This window comes from Typopeltis vanoorti, chromosome 18 (genome assembly GCF_054136105.1).
Source record: "Typopeltis vanoorti isolate ZY-2024b chromosome 18, IOZ_Tvanoo_1.0, whole genome shotgun sequence".
NCBI classification, from domain to species: Eukaryota; Metazoa; Arthropoda; class Arachnida; order Uropygi; family Thelyphonidae; genus Typopeltis; species Typopeltis vanoorti.
In genome coordinates this window covers 82701317-82720097 of record NC_143566.1, presented here as the reverse complement: position 1 = coordinate 82720097, position 18781 = coordinate 82701317, and the positions used below count along the sequence as shown (strand labels likewise).

Below are 18781 nucleotides of genomic sequence, written 5' to 3'. Positions count from 1 at the left end.
TATTTGTATAGTTTAATACTAATAATTTAGGTGATAGATGAATTTCATATCCTGGTAAGACTACCACCTTACTTATTGGCCTAAAAGACCTTTTTAAGTTTTCATGATGGTGGTATCTAGAATAGGGTTTCTGGATTTGCTAACCTTTAGCTTATCCATGTACAGTGCACTTTTCATATATAAGTTAGCTAGACAAAAATTAGCTAATGTTATATTGCTTTCCAAATGGTATTTTCTTTCAAGTTTTATCGATTTTTCAATCTTGCACATAAATTAGTGAGCATTCTGGTTTTTTGTCAAGCTATCAGTAGAGCTGGTTTACACTGGATATGTTGAAAACTTCCTGGTGAACTTATCAATAATTGTGTACAATAATAATTATGATTTTTTTTTATTTTAAGCTTATTAAGTTGAATTGCTTCTCACAACCCAAGTAACTTGGCTCTATATAAATTTGATTTAATATTTTGATAGGGCAATTAATCCTATCTTCAAAGTCTGTGTAGCTGTGAATTACAATGTGAAATACTCTAGCCTCTTTATCTCTTTCGTGTGGTGAAACCCCAATGGTAAGATGTAAAAAAAAAAAAAAAGGAAAAAAAAAAAAGAAAGAAACAGTCAATTCCATGAGACTCAGTTAACTTAAGTGAAAAGCAATTATATGAATTGTTTATGTATTTGATGAGATACTAATCCAGGTCTTTCCATCCAAAGAACATTGCTACTGACAGCTGTAGAGGCTGAGCAGTTTACAACTATTTCATATACATGCCTTAGGGTAATTTTGTTGGTGGTTTGTTTCCAAAATTTATATTATTCACATCTATTTTATGAGAGTTGTAAATAAAGTAGTGGCATCACTGTAGAGAAACATAGTTGGTAACTTAAACATTACTCTTGACAGTTAGAGGCATTAGTTGTATGTACTGTACATGCACACAAAGTGACACAGTCCATCTAACAAGTGTTTTGTTTTTGTGTTGAGAAGTGGTTAAATTCAGTGTTCTTAGTGTGAATGCTCTAAGGTATGTTAACAAAATTAGAACAACAATCCTGGATCAAGGTCCAGGTTGCACAAGATAAAACTGCAAGCAACTGTTGTTGTGGCCTTAGGGAAGCTTGTGGTGACTTTGCCCTACCATACTAGACTGTCGCAAGATGGGTCAGTGCATTTCATGTGGAGTGAGATCATCCGGATGATAATTGGCGTGCATGATGACCTGCCATTTTAGATGAACATATTGAGCTTGTTGGGAACTCCTCGCGATTGATCGGCAATGGACTGTATGTCAGTTGCTCCAGGAAATCAGGAATAAACCACCAGTGATTAGCACATCCTAAAAGAGAGGCTCAGTATGTGCAAAACATTTTGGTGATTTATTGATCCACAATCCATCAATTATATGAGACTGAGATGCAAAAATTGCACAGATACAAAGTTGCTGGCTTCCATCCGGAATAGTATGAAAAAAATGAAGCGGATGCATTCCTGAATTGTATCGTAGCCATTGATGAAACTTGGGCAAGGTCTTGTGAGCCTGAACTGAAGAGACAGTCCAATGAATGGCTCTGTTCAGGATCACTTTGCCTGAATAAACCAATAATTCAGCAAAGTTGGTCACACTGATAGTTGCTTATGATGTACAGGGTGTCATTCTTTGTCATGCTGTGCTCCAAGGGCAAACTGTTAATGCACAGTACTATCAATGATTTCTAGAACACTATTTGCATCCAGCTTTAAGGAGAAAGCAACCACATTTTTTCATGGGTTCTCCACTGTTTTTTTGTTGCACAATGTCATGTCACAATTGGTGATAGATGTTGGACAGGCGATGATGGGAAGAATTGGAACAGCCTCCATATTTGCCAGATATGAGTCCTTGCAACTTCAACTTGTTCCCCAAAATGAAAGTCAAAGAACCCTTCAGAGGTCTACAGTTTAATGCAAGTTCTTGAACAGGTAGCACTATCACCAATATCTCTGCTGATGAGATCCAGCAGCCTCCACAAATTTGGAAACAGGTGCAGAACATGGCAAGAGATTATATTGAATTGATGTAATATATAGACTTGATAAAGTATTTTACATTTTGTGCACATGTTGCCACTACTTTGTTTGCAACTCTCCTATATATGTTTTAATGTAATTATTATTTTTTTTTACTGTTTCTTTGGTTTACTTGAACTATGTGCATTATTTACAACTATTTAATTTTAATATATGCTTTAGTACTTTTTTTTTTTATGTTTTGGCAACATTACAGTATTTATTATTGTATTATATTGTTATAAATATTATGGGATATAAATCATTTTATAACTGCCATTATTATGTTCATGTTGTAGCTTTATTTTATTATTTTACTTTTGTTTTGTTTACAGGTGTTTTACATACCATCTTATCAAAATATTATGACCACTCTTCTAATACTTTGTATTTACATTTGCTGTTTTACACTATGACATGGGCTGTGTAAGACTATGAACATTGTAGGAGGTATACTGTAACACATCAGGATTGTTTACCAATAGATCTACAAGAGTGTTGAAGGATTTAAATACCAGATCTCCCAATCTACATCATCATAGAGATGTTATGTTGGATTCGAATCCTACAAATTTGGCAACCTTTAGGTTTCTTGAACCATTGTGGTTCAATCCTCAGTTGATAGGTAAACTTTGTAGCATTTATAATATGGTTTGCAGGTGCTCCAAGAGATTTCCAGTAATATCCCTGATGCCATTACACTACTACCACCTGCCTGTTTCTCCTGGACCCCATGACATTGGGGTAATTTCTCTTCCCAGATTTTTTCCTGATTCCTCAAATAACCACATGGCATAGCTAGAAATGAAATTCATAGATTCATCCAAAATGGCAACTCTTTCCAATTTTCAGTGGTCCAATAATAACTCTCAGATGCAAACTGAGAGAGGTGTCTTAGTAATTATTGATTAGGCATAGGCATTTGACTAAGTGCTAACTTCAGAAGCCCATATGGAGTAGAATACAATGGATTGCAGTCTGGGAAACACTTCCGTTTTTGTTGGTAACTTGTAGACATTCTTTTACCATTTTACCATTCATGCACTTTATGGGAATGATCAATTTCTCCTCCAACAAGATGGTGCATCACCACACTTCCACTGAGACTTGAGAGCTCACCTTGATGAGAGTTTGCAGGGACATTGGATAGGACGAAGAGGTGCAGTTGAGTTCCCCACACACTCTCTTGATTTAACATCCCTGGACTTCTACCTATGGGGGACTCTAAAGGATGTAGTGTATTGTAGAAAACCAGCTACACTGGTGGTCCTTCATAAAGAAATTGAAACAGCATGCGCAACAATCTCACTGGATACTTTGGCCAACGTTGCCCAAGCAGTAGTTCGCCGTAATAATAAGTGTCTGGGTAACCACTAATGGTAACCACATTGAGCACCTTGTGCATTGTAGAAGTCAAAGGTAATTTGTATTCATCCCTTGATGTCTGTATGAATTTAGTATTACAATTTTTATACAGGTTTTTCTTTTGCTGAAGTGTGTATACATTTTTTTTTTTTTTTTTTTTTGGGTGGATTCTGTATGTGTGTGTGTATATATATGTTTTTGTGTGTGTGTAAAGATTCTGTTCAAAACTAGCCTAGAACATTTCATCCGTCAACATTTAGATATCATGAACACATTTGAAATGGCTTCTCTCTTTCATTAATCAGACAACCTGGTCTGGTTAATGAAGTAGAACGAATAGTATCTGCTGTCCAGCTGCCAGGCTGCGAGTTCAAATTCCACTGTATAGTACTGTAAGTATGGATGTTTGTGAATGTCTGTGGATGTTTTAGGTTGTAGACAGATTTCATTTCTTGGTGTACAACCACTACTCTTCATATTTGGAGGCCTTGAATGGCTTGAAAAAGTTTCATATTTGACCTCTGTGGGTTTCTGGATTATCCAACTCGTGATTCTGATATTGTAAGTTTACAGCATTTTATGGATAAGTTGCACATAAATTCATTGCTACAACCAAGACCTATGAGCAAGTATATTTGAATGCATACTATGTCAAACAGTGGCAATAAGGGTAACACATTTATCCACACAGCTATGTCTAAGGTGGGAAATGGACTATCAGAATATATACCAGACTAGAGAAAGATCACATGATGTGAATGGAATGATAAATCTGATTTCTCTTATAACAAGTGACTCATCATGATGCCAAGTGAACACTGTGCTTAAAGTTTGATGTCAAGTGTAATGGTCTAGAACTGTTTTTGTGGCTTAGATCAGACTTTTCATTATAATGCCTAGAAGGATTGAATGCCAACAGATATGCAGTACTTCTGTTTAATGCAATGCTTCCTGTGGCAGTGTACCATATCTACTGTAATGCTATTGCAATATGGTTTGAGAAAAACAGTGTGGAAAAAGTACTGTTCTCAACTCCAATGGAACACTTCTTTTGGAATGAACTGGAACATCCCTATCCATTACATCCAACATTGGTGCATTGGTTGGTGGTTATGTTGAAGGAAGAATTATGCAAAGTGGAAAGTGTAGTTGGAGCAAAAAGGAATTGAAGCTTCTCTGAAATATTAGTGTTCTTAAATTTTGCCATTGTTAGTATATATGCACACATACCCAGCTACTTGGTTGACTGCATGAACAGCACTTCTCTATCTCTTACTAAGAGGGCATGAATTTGATTTCGTCTACAGGCATGGATGTTTGTGAACATCTTTAGGTAGGTAGATGTTTTGTTATCCATTGTAGGACTCCCTCCCCAATTAAGCCTAAAAGTGGCTTGAAAAAGTTCCATGCTGGATCTCTAGAAGGATCTCAGGACTTGCTCTCCAATACTTTGTAAATGCATAATATATACTCCAAATCTTGGACTTGTATTATTATGCTGAGATGAATGACCATAGATGCTGATTATTTAATATATATATATATATGTGTGTATGTGTATTCTTTTCTGCTATTTTTTGCAGTATATAAATGATGTTTCAGCATCCATCCTCATTATATATTACAGAAATGTGCTCTTGACCAATCATTAAAAAAATCACCTAACGTCATTGTTTTCACATGAATTTAAAATTTAATTTAATGATATGAATTTTTTGATTGCCTCTGTAACTCAGTTGCTGTTCAAAATTCCCTTTAGTTGGAAAAATCTGGATTCCAATCCCATCTAGGACACACAGTTTATGAGGACTTTTCAACTGAAAGTGAGTTGTCTGGTCTGACATGGAGGTGGCAGAGTACCCTCTGGGAACATAAGTGTTGCATCATGCAAAATAGGCAAATCAGTCAGAATAATTAACAGATATTTGTCTCAGTACTTCATAGATTTAGTACTTCAGTTGGAATTACAAAAAAACAACAAGTATTTATCTGACCGTTGTAATTTCTATTATACATGTAATTGTATTTATTAATTCTTTTTATGACCTATAACTTAATTGCTGAGTTATAGGCAATATGATGCTTTCAAATTTTTATGACAGTAAATTATTATTTTTACAGATCCAGTGTTCTCTTCCTCATTATAAATATCAACCAACTGCTTTGGGGTTCCATCCAGATGGTGATGTGCTAGTAGTGGTGTATAATGATCGGAAAGTATGCTGTCTAAATTTTCATATTGTTTTCTCTTCATTCTTTATTTCTCATATTCATTTTTTTTTCTATAATTAAATCTTCACCTTCAGCATAATGATTTATTTAATTAGACAAAGAATTCTTTGCCATTAAGAAATATTGGACTAAAGTAAACGAGAACAAAAAAAGATAGCATTGTGAATTTTAATAATAATTATATGGATAAAAATTAGTATATAATTGAAATTGGAATATTATTATTCAAAATTTTATCATTCTTATTATTTTTCTTTCTTTCTGCCCCAAAAGCTAATTGAGTACAGCATAAGCAAACAAGGTTACACAAGTTGGTCAAGAAATCAGTCCTCCTTTCAGTTTGCAAATAATTACTTCCCTATTACAGGAGTCACCTTCTCCCCTACACATAAGGACATTATCATGTTACATGACTCTGAGTCAATATATGTTATTGACAAATCACAGGTAATTTGATATTTTCATAATATTAATCATTCATTAATTGTGTCATATATAAAAATATTTTTGGAAATATATCTAAGTAAACTGTTTATTTCACTAGTATCCTTTTAGTATACTCTTATCACCATTTCCACAGATTATAAAAATAAATTTCTTGACACAGTCAAGAAATTAAAGAAACAATTCAGGAAAAGAAGAAATCATATAGAAAAGACCCAATAAGTAAATTTCTGAAAACATAACACTGAGTGGTAAACATTAGGTGTAAAAATTATTAAATAAAAGTATTTGAAGGAAAATATAAAAATTAATGTTCTGGAGGCTAAAAAAAATGCTTAGAGATTTAATTAAAAGAAACACACGTATTAACCACAGTGAAAATTATTTAATTGTAAATATTTTATCCTAAGTATTATCCTTGTCAAAAATCTGGCACCATTAAGTCTCTCATCCATGGTGCTCACTGTTTGTGATGATTTATCTTTCTCTGAAGTATTGCTGACACAAAAAATAAATTTTATTAAGACTACCTTCTTGTCTGTAATAAATTTAGTTTAATCCCAAGTGTAAGCAAACAAAGTTGGTGCCTGAAAATATCTTCAGGACTGAGGTAAGGTGGTACATACCTTGGAAACTCGTAGCAAAGGTGGACCAAGCCCTCATCACTCCTTGTCTCAGTATCTCCCATAATGTAAAGCACATTTCCTTGCGGACAAGTATACTGCTGTGCATTAAGGGAAGGGTCACTACCCAGACCAGTTTCGACCTTTATTGAGGTCTCGTCAGTGGGAGGCAGACCTAGAGTGGTGATAATAATGCAGAAGCAATGGAGAGGTCATATTTACCTATAAGAGTTGCCAACTGGTGCACCACCTTATTATTAAATTACTCTGGATTTAGAGAAAGATGTTGGAAGTTTGTTTTGCACTTGGTTAGACTATAATAAATTTAGTTTAATCCTTTAGAGCTTGGTTCACCTTTGCTACGAGTTGCCAAGGGATGTACCACCTTACCTCAGTCCTGAAGATATTTTCAGGCGCAAACTTTGTTTGCTTACACTTGGGTAAAGGATTAAACTAAATTTATTATAGTCTAACCAAGTGCAAAATAAACTTCCAACATCTTTCTCTAAATCCAGAGTAATTTAATAATAAGGTGGTGCACCAGTTGGCAACTCTTATAGGTAAATATGACCTCTCATAAATAGGTCATATGTAAATAGGTCTGCAAAACACAAGGAGTTGTGTTTTGCATTATGGGAGATACTGAGACAAGGAGTGATGAGAGCATGGTCCACCTTTGCTATGAGTTGCCAAGGGATCCTCAGTCTTGAAGATATTTTCAGGTGCAAACTTTGTTTGCTTACACTTGAGTAAAGGATTAAACTAAATTTATTATAGACTAACCAAGTTCAAAATAAACTTCCAACCTTCTTGTCTAACGGCATCACTGAGTCCTTTGTTAAGTGATTAACAGGTGTAGATTTTCTAAGACACCTGCTCATGAGGAAGTTATCAAGTGTATTGCCATTAATTATATCAGAGGTATATCTGAGAGGATCACCAATTAGATCTGTTGGATTCATTGTGACTTTTCTTCCAGTTAATAAACTTTCTTCTTTTCTAAACTCTAAATAAGGTTGGATAAGTTTCAACTCTCTAGCTTATCCTGGTATTTACAAAGTACTCTGCACCTATGGGATCTTACTTTGGCCAGACTGCTGTTGATTTTAATGATGAACAAATTTTTGTTTTCTCCAGACCTGGTTGAACTGTTCAACTTTGTCATGTACTCGGGCTATTTCATCTGCAGGAATCAGTTCTACAAACAAGCTGAAGGAACCACCATAGGAAATCTTTACCTGCACGAGCATCTTGAATCCCTATTCTCTTCAATACAATCCCAACCTTCCTTTTGAGTTCGATATGTAGATGATGATGATGTGTTTGTTGTCTGGCCAGCCTCAGAAGAACCTCCACTTACCTTTTTAACCAAAATCAACAGCCTACACCCACACATCAACTCTACCATGGAAAAGAAAAGGATGGACAATTAACTTTCCTGGATGTCCTCCTTTCCCATACCCCTTCTGAAATACTTGCTACTTCTGTTCATTATAAACCTACCTCAACAGGCCACTATGTACAGCAAGATTCAGCACATCATTCATCTCAAAAAATAGGCATCTTCAAATCTTTTCTCAATAGAGCATGTGTTATCAGTTCCCAAGCTCTCCAACAAAAATTGAACACCATCCAATGCATCTTACTGCAGAATGTTTTCACCTCAAGGAAGTTTAAATGCATCTTGGACTCTTACAAGCCCACTGCCAAAAAAACACAAACCTGTATGACGAATCTCTATCCTATATATTGCAGGCATCTCTGAGACCATTGCTAAGATCATGAAAAGATATAATTTAGTTCGTGCTTCTTTCCCTATCAACATCTCCTCTTGGTTACCATCCATGAAAGATAAACAGCACCCCTCTCTCTCTCTCCCTGATGTTTATCAACTTCAATGTGGGTGCCTCTGCTCATACTACTTTAGACGAACAGGACGTTCTGTTGAAAAACGACTATAAGAACACCAGTCTTATATTAACAACAATAAACCTGAAAAATCTGGCTTTGCTCAGCATGGAGTGGACAATGACCATGATATCCAATGGTCCAATATTTGCCTTTTACATTGTTGTAAAAGGCAAATATTGGACCATTGGATATCATTGGTGCATTGTTGTAGGTTTAGGTTTGAGTGATTATTTAGAGTGCTGAAGCACTTCTATACCACCCAAATTTAAATCAGCATGACTGTCTCTCTATTGCCAAGATTTGCTTAATCATGTTTTTTTTTTTTTTTTTTTTTTTTTTTTTTTTTTTTTTTTGCATTAGTATAGTATTGATCTGTTTGGAACTCATTACATGGAAATCTGGCATGTCACTGTACTGAAACTTCAGTGCGGTTTCATTTAGTACTTTATATTTTTGCATTAACTGCACTATTTGAAGTGCAATTGGACCAAAAAATTGCTGGATCAAAGTCATTAGGACATGCTATCATTGTTGAGGCTTAATTTTGTTACTTATGCTTGTTTAATTTAAATTTTATACTGATAATGATGTCCGTGTGGTTAGCCTAGTGGCTGTGTGCTTTGCAACCATATGCCTGGGGAAGAAGTGTCCTAGGTTCGATTCCCGTCGGAGACGTGAGGAGCTCAAGGATCTTTCTCAGCCATAGCCAAATTAGCCAGTCTTGGGCGTGGACAGCAGGATTTTTTCCCCAGTTTATCCTAGGGTTTTTCCTCCCACAAAGCAGGCAAGCTGGCAACGTGAAACACACTCTTTGACAGACATGGGATACCACCGGGAATAAGGAGTGACCAACCTATTCTGTGGGAATTGGTTACGGAAGCTTACGCTGTAAAATGTGTAGGCCTGTGCGAAAGCGTAACATACTACGATGACTGATGATGATGCCTTTATTACTTGAGAAAAAGTTTATATGGTGTAAATTTGGTACAATTATATGTTGTGAATGAAAATTATATCAAACAATATATAGTCTATATTTCAATTGTAAGTCAGTAGTTAGAACTGAAGGATGTACAATAAGATTGTTTGATGTTCAATCGGGTGTGAGATGGGGATGCACATTATCTCCACTGTTATTCATCATCTATATGGATCACATTATGAAGGAAAATGAAATTAAACCTAATGTCAGAATTGGAGATGTTAATCTCAGCTCTTTATGCAAATGATATTATACTCTTAAATTAAATCTGGTACGAGTTGCAGGATTCTCTGACTAAATCAAACTGCTGATAGGAAATAAATACTAAATTTATTTCATACCAAAATAAATTTGGTATGAAAATCAGCAATAAAAAGACATACAATGAAAATAGCTAGAAACATTGAAAACATTAACTGCATTCTGATTGGAGAACCTGTGGAACAAGTAAAACATTTCAGTTGAGCACAATTGTTAGTGAAAGTGGTATATTAAATATGCAAGTAGATATAGAATTAACAAAGTTGGTATGGTAGGAAGTCAACTGAATGAATTTATATGGAATAAGAGAGAAATTATTGAAAACATTAGGTATATACAGGACAGTGTTCAAGCCAATTTTTACTTATGAATATGAGGTATGGGTTAAGGGGGGAAAATAAATAAAAATAAAAATACTTTGTCAAACTCTAGTTGCCATTGATATTAGAGTTCTGAGAAAGATTAAGAGAGTGAACAGATGACATCAAGAGCAGTATCATATTAAAAACAAGAATATTAGGGAAAAACTTGTCATCAGTAAACAAACAAGATCTTCAACAAAGTTCTTCAAGAACTAAAAAATATGCACCATTTTCTAAGTGTGATCCCCTCCCTCCCCCCAACTGGCCACGACGTCCATAGACATCCAGCTAAATCTGGATATGATTCTGTAATACCCATTGAATAAAATGGATAAGAAGTGCAATTTGGTCTCCTTATTTCATCCATCTCGGCTGGTAGGGAGGTTAACAAACAAAAATCTTATTCATTAAAGATGCCAAGAAATTATATCATCATCATCATCAAATTCCTGCCATGTACCCTCAAGGGGTGTACAGGATATGATAGTACTACATGAAAAAAATTACATCATTATTAATTTCCTATCTACAATTTTCCTCCAAATCAGTCTGTTACTTGTCAACACTCCAACATTATCAGATCTTATATTTCTATCGTCTAAAGCACTTTGTACCATATCAATCCACCTATATCTTGGTCTTCCTCTGGGTCGTTTTGCTGCCAACCTGGCAGAGAACACTTGTTTTGCTAATCTTTCCTCGCCCATTCTGTTTAAGTGACCATACCACCTGAGATTAGCTCTGCTAATGCATTCCTGTATGCTGACAATGTCAAGTTCTTTCCTAATATCCTTGTTTTTAATATGATACTGCCATTGATGCATCTGTTCACGCCTATAATCTTTCTCAGGACTCTCATATCTGTGGTCTCTAGTCTTTGGTCAAGTGTTTTACTTCTGACCCAGCTCTCAGATCCATAAGTTAAAACTGGTTTGAACACTGTCTTGTATACAGCTAATTTAGTGTTCCGACTAATTTCTCTCTTATTCCATATGAATTTATTCAATTGACTTCCCACCATACCAGCTTTTCTGATTCTGTTGTCTATTTCTATATTTAATTTACCATCTTCAGTAAAAATCGTGCCTAAATAGCTGAAATGTTTTACTTGTTCCAATCATTTTCAATGATTCTTTTTATTGCTGACCTTCATACCATATCTATTACAAGAGCTATTCAATTTAGTCAGAGAATCTTGCAGACTTGTAGCAGATTTATTTAGAAGTATAACATCATCCGCATAAAGCAAAGAGCTGACATTAACATCTCCAATTTTGATATCATATTTAATACCACTTTCCTTCATAATGTGATCCATATAGATAATGAATAACAGAGGGGATAATGTACATCCTTGTCTCACACCAGATTTAACATTTAACCATCTTCCTGTACTTCCTTCAATTCTAACTGCTGACTTACAACTCAAATAAAGACTAAGTATTGCTTGATATAATGTCCCATTGACACCATATAACTGCAGCATATTGAATAGCTTCTCTCTTGGCACCTTGTCATATGCCTTTTCCAGATCGACAAAACTTAAATACAGAGCATTGTTATATTCCCATGCTTTCTCGACTATTTGTCGTAAAGTGAAGATCTGATCCTGACAGCCTCTATTTGGCCTGAATCCAGCTTGTTCTTCACCAAGCTTTTCTTCCACAATTCTTCTCAACAATTCTTCTCAAGAAATTATATTCTTGCTGTAATCCTTTATCCAAGTATAAGCAAACAGTGTTTGCATGTAATGTACTTGTGTAATGACTTCTGATCAGTTGCCTTAGTATCCTATAATGCAAAGCATACATTCTTTTAGATCTGTATAATGCAATGCATTGTGGGGAAAAATGTGGAGAAATATGGGAAGTACAGGGAACGTGCGAAAAATGTGCGTGGAGGAAAATCTTATTGTTTCCCTGATCCTTTAATTGGAACAATATAAGATTGTAAATGAACAATCCCTGAAGGCTAATAAAATGTCAATGTCTAAATTCAACTGTATGGGAAAATAAAGATCTCACAAAACAAACAAAAGTATATAAATTAGTACTGTGGTGCAAGAATAGAAACATCAAAAATGCAACAGATAAATACAACATGCAAAATGAAAACATTAAGAAAAATAGTTAACAAGACTGAAATTGATAGAGTGAAAAACAAAGATTTATGAAGAATGTCAATTACAACCCATAAACGCATGAATCAAAAAAAAGAGGATTGGAATGGAATCAACATGTTAATTGGATGGATCTAAAAAGAATAGTTAAGCTAGCCAGAAACTAGAAATCAAATATGAAAAAACCATTAGTAGAACAAAAAAGGCAATGGGCAGAGTTCCTACATTGAAGTTAAGTTTGGAGAAGAACAAACAAAAAAAAAGCCATTGCTTTCCAGAAAAATACAATGCATGTGTAGTAGTAAAATGATTACAGCCATTTCCACGCCTGTCAATGGCTTTTTTTTTTAAAGTAAAAAAACAAACAAACATATTTTAGTGTAGAAGTTTCTCCTATTTTGGTCTTAATATATACATTTATCTGTTATCTCTGTTTAAAATTAGATTTGTCTTTCATACTGTAAGGAACTACACATTTCTTTCTTTTAGTAGCACTGGTTCTGAGATGCAGCTGAACACAATTTCATCTGATTAAGCATTTTATTGTGAAGGATTACCATACCTCATAATGAGATAATTAATGGCTTACACTTCTTATCTATTTTTCGTCAACTTGATTATAGCTTCATATTCATATTTTGGTTGACCTGAAAACAGTGGCTGAATAGGCTGGATAAATGCTCTAGACTCTGAAACTATACCAATCTATCAAATTAAAACAATTTAATTCAGTTAAGGCAAACTACATCTTGATAAAGCAAGCTAACACAAGAAAAGAGAGAAAGAGATTAATGCTGTTTTAATGTGTGCTCTTATAAGCACTCATTCACCAAGGAAGAATGTTAGAAAAACAGAACCAAACGACTCAAAAACTACCATAAAAAAAGTAGCAGTCATCAATTTGATTCATGATTCTTAGTTTAATGTGTAAATCCTAAAGCTCAGAAGATTGTAGATTTCATTAAGAGAAGCTTTAGTTGTAGAAAAATAGAAGTACAATGCCATAATCCAGTTGGATTATGGTTTACAAGTTTACTCATCCGTGGTCCAGCTGCTTTAAGTATATTTTTTAAAGCATTTAAATAACCATCTGCACCATAGAATCAGCTTTAGTATTGAAGAATAAAATAACTTTTAGACATACCAATGGCCATTTTCTTAATGGTTGTAAAGAGAATTGAAGATATTCAGAGGAAGTATTCACTAAATCTTCGAAGAGGAATCATTGTGTAGTTAAGCAATATAATCAGTCTTCTTTAGAATTCAAGCAATAAAAAATAAATAAATAAATAAAAACTTAACAGGGAAATGGAATAGACAAAAGTATAATAGATCTAACAGAGAAATTTTGGGCATACAGCCTTCAACTTTCACACATCTATAAGAACCAGCCTGGTATACAGGCTGGTTCTGCCATCTTCATCTTGCATTTTGCATATTTACAAGGTATACAGATTATTCAAACATTTGGCAAAATTATTATCATAAGAAACTGGAAACAGACAATAGCATGCTTGCAAATATTTATGTACTAATGTACCTTAATGATATGTTAACTTTAATTAAAGAGAAACTCCACTGAATATCATCATCATATTACCTTCTAATGTTCTTATCACAGTAAACAGTGCTCCTCGAGACTAAACACCAGAAATACTGAAGGAAAATTGTTATTCACAGCCTCTCAAAATCCACACACACAATCCAATTTTTCATGAAGGGTTTTTAAAACCTTCACGTAGAACAAGATTTGTTCAATCAATGCTACCAAATAAAAAACTAACCATCCTAGAAAATGTGCTCTTTTTCATAACATACAGAGTCTCTCAAAAATAATAAAAAAAATAAAATGAATTTGCAAATTTATTGCCAAACCACAACATTCCTCATTATTATGAGTTCCATCATGAGCATTTCCATGTAACTGCAAACTGTCCTGCTATAGATAATCAGGATATAGAATACTCTGCCACTCAACCATCAAAATGACTTTTTTAATTCATATGAAAAATTATGTTCAGTTAGAAATTCTTGAAGATGAATTAGAAGAACCCAACTTATCACATGAACAAATTTAAAACCCTAAACCTGTTCATGAAATCAGCCACAGCACACTGATAAATATCACTAAACTGAGCAAATTAATTGCTAGAGACTGTCCAAAATTTTGGGAGGTATTAGTTCTTTGTTCTAGAAATGCCAACCATCTTAACAATCAATGCCAACAGACAGAACTCCCAAAGGATATAACAACCAGAACATATTGTATTTTCAGTACATGGATGCTGAAAATGCAATAATTTAAGGAAGGTTCTTCAGCATTCTGCTTCTGTGATCCAATGATTGTTGAGTGTAAACATTAAATATGAAAGTTAGCGTAATGGAAATTTATCTTTTTATCATTGTCAGTTCCATATGTGAAAAATGGTTGCAAAGCCTATAACATCTGTGCCGTTCATTGGCAACTGTTTAAAGAGAAAGAAAGAACTTGATGTGTTTCTTGAACAGCTGGAGAATGCAGTGCAGGGCATGCTGTTCCGAAGAATAAATGTAGAAGGAATGAGAGAGGAGAATGAAGTTTGTTCAATAAGTCTGAAGCTGAATTTTGCATGGATGTTCAGCTGCTAATGTTTCTATGTGCTTATGGAATGGTTGTGTAGTGCCAAAGGCCTAAGAGAAACAGAACATTTATGAGAAAATGATTGGAATGGATCTATGGTATAGTTAGCCCACCGATTAGAGATCCTTCGACACTTCTGCGCATGTCAGAAAAAGGAGAATCCATTTAACGAAGTTTATTTTTAAGAAAGTTTTCTATAAAATAAAAATAATTATACAGAAAAACAGAAATTTTTTCAAATGAACTTAGATATTCTAAACTTACAGTTGAGAGAACTGAGACACTTTAATGTCCTAAACCGATTAATTATTTATGACTTGTTGTGACTCTTTTAACAAACCCATGCAAAAAAAGGTTGGAAAAAACACCATTATCAAATCCTTTTAATTTTCATAGTCATCTGAATCGGTGTCCGAATCGCCATCACTTTCACTTAAACTGATCACCAAAGGTTCGCATAATTCTTCGATAATTCCGTCTCTGTCCCAATACATATTTTCCAATGAGGTGACATGAAAGCAATATTTTCCCCAGTTTTGAACTGTAATACTTTCAATCGCCCATTCTGAAAGCTTAAAAAGTTTTGACATGTCAATATCTCCAGTTACGTTGCGATGGCGAATGAAACTTTTCACTTCTGCCCAAACATACTCAATAGTATTAATATCGCAGTGATATGGTGGTAGCCTCAAAGCTAGAAATCCATGCTCTTTGAGCATTGTGTCAAATTTAAATAGTATAGTTGTGGGCGAGTTTCTTTTGACCAAATTAAGCAATTCAATTTTTCACATATCTGGGGAACGAGAAATGTTATTTGCAGAGAGCCAATCCATAAGAACTTGCTTCTTATTAGACCAATTTGGAGCTTTATTTGATCGAATAGAGTGATATGAAGCGTTATCAATTATAACAACAGCATTTTTAGGAAGGTTTGGAATCAGTTTTTCTTCTGCCCACTTTTCGAAGATCGTAGAATTCATTTGCCTATGGTAATTGGCTTTGTATAGGTTTGAATTTGGTAAAAAATCCATTTCTCCACCCGCACACAAAATTATTATGCGCTGAGAGGCATTTCCGGTTTGTAGCACTCCACATTCTTCTTTAGACTGCCAACATTTTCCATAATTTAAATTGCTATCAATCCAAGTTTAGATACACAATCGGTCTTTTCTCCTCCCTGAAACGTCTTATTGCTCTCAAATACTGCGTTCTAGATAGGTTTTCTTTTATTCTGGGACTTTTTAAAACAAAATCCGATTTCACAAAGTATTTTCTTTAAAGTTTCTCTTTTCCAAGGAAAATTAATTTTTTCTTTAAGCACAGGAATCAATTTCGGAACAGTTGGCACTCTTTTCTTGACCACGTAAAATTCGTGAATAGTTCTTCTTATAACGTTTATATCAAAATCATTCAAAGCTACGGTTTCGATGGTTTTCTTTACTTTGCTGCTTTTTTTTTAGGAGATTTAAATTTTGGCTTACCTTTTGATTCCCTACGAATTCTTTTAACAGTCGACCCCAATACACTTGCAATTGCACTTGCACGTTTTATGACTTGAGAAAGGGGAACAAGGAGACGATTCTTTTTCGCAGAATGTCAGCACATTATTCAATATTCTTTTGTAGAAGCTACTGAAACGTTTAACAACAGAACTTGTTGACTGTACTGGATCCATTATACAAATTAATAATAAACAAATAATGCAAAAAAGCGACAACAAAAATCAAGCTAGTACTAGTACAGCGACAGACAAGAAAGCACGTGATTTCGCATGTTGGCGACCAATTCGTACATCCTTCATTTCTTTCTCCCCTTCAGCATGATCGACTATTCTTGGCAAAATGCGAAGGAGAGATCTACAAACGGTGGGTGAACTATAGTCATATGTTAAGTCGACTGCCATCTTCTTGATAGCACCATTATTAGGATGGTTTTTGGTGGTTGGTTGGTTGTTTAGTAGTTTATTGGCAGAAGCACAGCTAAGGTGATACTGTGCCAAACCAAAGGTTAAATGGGAAGATTTTAGGATACCACATGAAAAGCTTTTGCATAAACTAGAGAATATGGAATTGGAATCTAAACTTTTGGCTGGGATAAGTGGGTGGGATTTTCTTCTTCAACCTTTTGGTTCTGTCCATGCTGGACGAAGGTCTCCGTCATGGTTTTCCAGATCACTCGGTTTTCTGTCTCTCCCATTCATCTCACTCCTGCAATTTGTTCCAGTTCATCCCTACACCTTCTTCTAGGTCTTCCTCTTTGTCTTGCTTCATCCATTGGTCTCCACTCTGTTGTTTTTCTAGTCCATTTCCCATCACTGCATCTGGCAATATGGCCAGCCCATCTCCACTTAGCCTGTTTAATGTATTTTATAATACTTGACACCTGTTTTAGATCTTATCCAGGTATTTGTCTTCCTATCTCATAATGTTATTTTTAGCATACTTCTCTCCATGCAATGTTAAGTTGTTCTCAGCTTTTTCTTTAGGGCTTTTGTTAAAGTCTATGTTTTCCCACCAGCCATCTATCAAGGTGAATTCTTCGTTCAATCTCTTTTTTTGGAAATCTGTGGAACAGTTTACCTGTTGAAGTAGTAAGTGTATCTAGTGTGAATAAATTTAAGAAAAGATATGACAGCTGGTGTGAGTGATATGTGGTGATAAAATATTTTTTCGAATTCACTAAGAAAGTAGTAGAAAAAGTTCTGAAAAGTACTAGGTCTGTTGAGAAAGCTGAAATGGATGTAAAAACTGATTATGTGGATATCCTAGATGTCTTGAGTAATTACGTTAAAAATTTATTAAAAGATGCAATAGAACTGTGATGAAAAATATCCAGCAAGAGGGCAAACTTAAGTGTTTTTTTGGTATCAGAAGTAGAAAAAGCAATTGGAAAATATGCAAAGCGAGTTGAGTAGATATTCAATCTGAAATGTTAAAGGATGAAGTATACAGGTTTTATGATGGCTATGCTTCATAATTCAGAATGTTAGAAGTTCAAATCTCAGATGATTGGAGTATATCTCTCATTTGAATCACTTTATAAAAAAAGTGCATAGTGGAGAAATAAATATGAGAAAAATAGTAAAATTTCCCTGTTGAGCACTTACATGCATTCTTGAGGGAAAGCTAAATGAAATTGCTGAATGGGAAAATCGTGTAAAAACTACATGTTTGTGCCAGATAAGGAGTGCCAAGAACAGTCAAAAAAGCATTATCTGTATTGTTATTTACTTACATGGTTATGGAAAGTGATATTAAACATAATGTTCAAATAGGGCAGTGTTTCTCAACCTGTGGTCCACGACGATGGGATAGGTGGTCTGCATGCAGACTTAAATTAATTAAATGAATAGATATTTTTTAGTTATCCAAACAAATTAAAATTGAATAAGTAAGTAAAAATTATTGAAATCAAATGGTGACTTAAAAAACAACAACAAATAAAGTCAGAATGTTCAAAGGCGAAAGCAATAAAACTATATTGTTGTTCACTTCACCCCTCTTTTATTACTCGTCATTCTGGCACTACAATAATTTATAGTGGCAGAATGATGAATAATAAGAGGGGTGAGTGAAGTGAAGTTCTTCTATGCGTTATTCCCGCTTCCTATGCAGGGTCCGCGTATTATTTAGATGCGACTTCTTGTTAGTACTACTCCCAACCGACCCGTCGCCTGGTCTGCCGCTGGGGGAGGATATATTTTTGACTGTAGAGGCGTATGTTCAGGGGGCCGGTTTGTCTGCTTGCGGGATGAAAAACGCCAGATAAACTGGCGGAAAAAACCCTACTGATCGCGCCCAAGACCTTGCTGTTTT

The 18781-nt window shown here is 34.7% G+C and overlaps 1 protein-coding gene across 1 annotated transcript in view; it reads left to right on the top strand.

Moving 5' to 3' along the window:
- The window catches only part of l(3)72Dn (UTP4 small subunit processome component l(3)72Dn), a 144918-nt gene that overhangs the window by 90067 nt on the left and 36070 nt on the right, over nucleotides 1-18781 (top strand). Inside the window, exons 9-10 of the mRNA XM_090408484.1 lie at nucleotides 5534-5629; nucleotides 5918-6091. Of these exons, the coding sequence (XP_090264610.1) occupies nucleotides 5534-5629; nucleotides 5918-6091 (270 nt within the window). The remainder of the gene's footprint in view (nucleotides 1-5533; nucleotides 5630-5917; nucleotides 6092-18781) is intronic.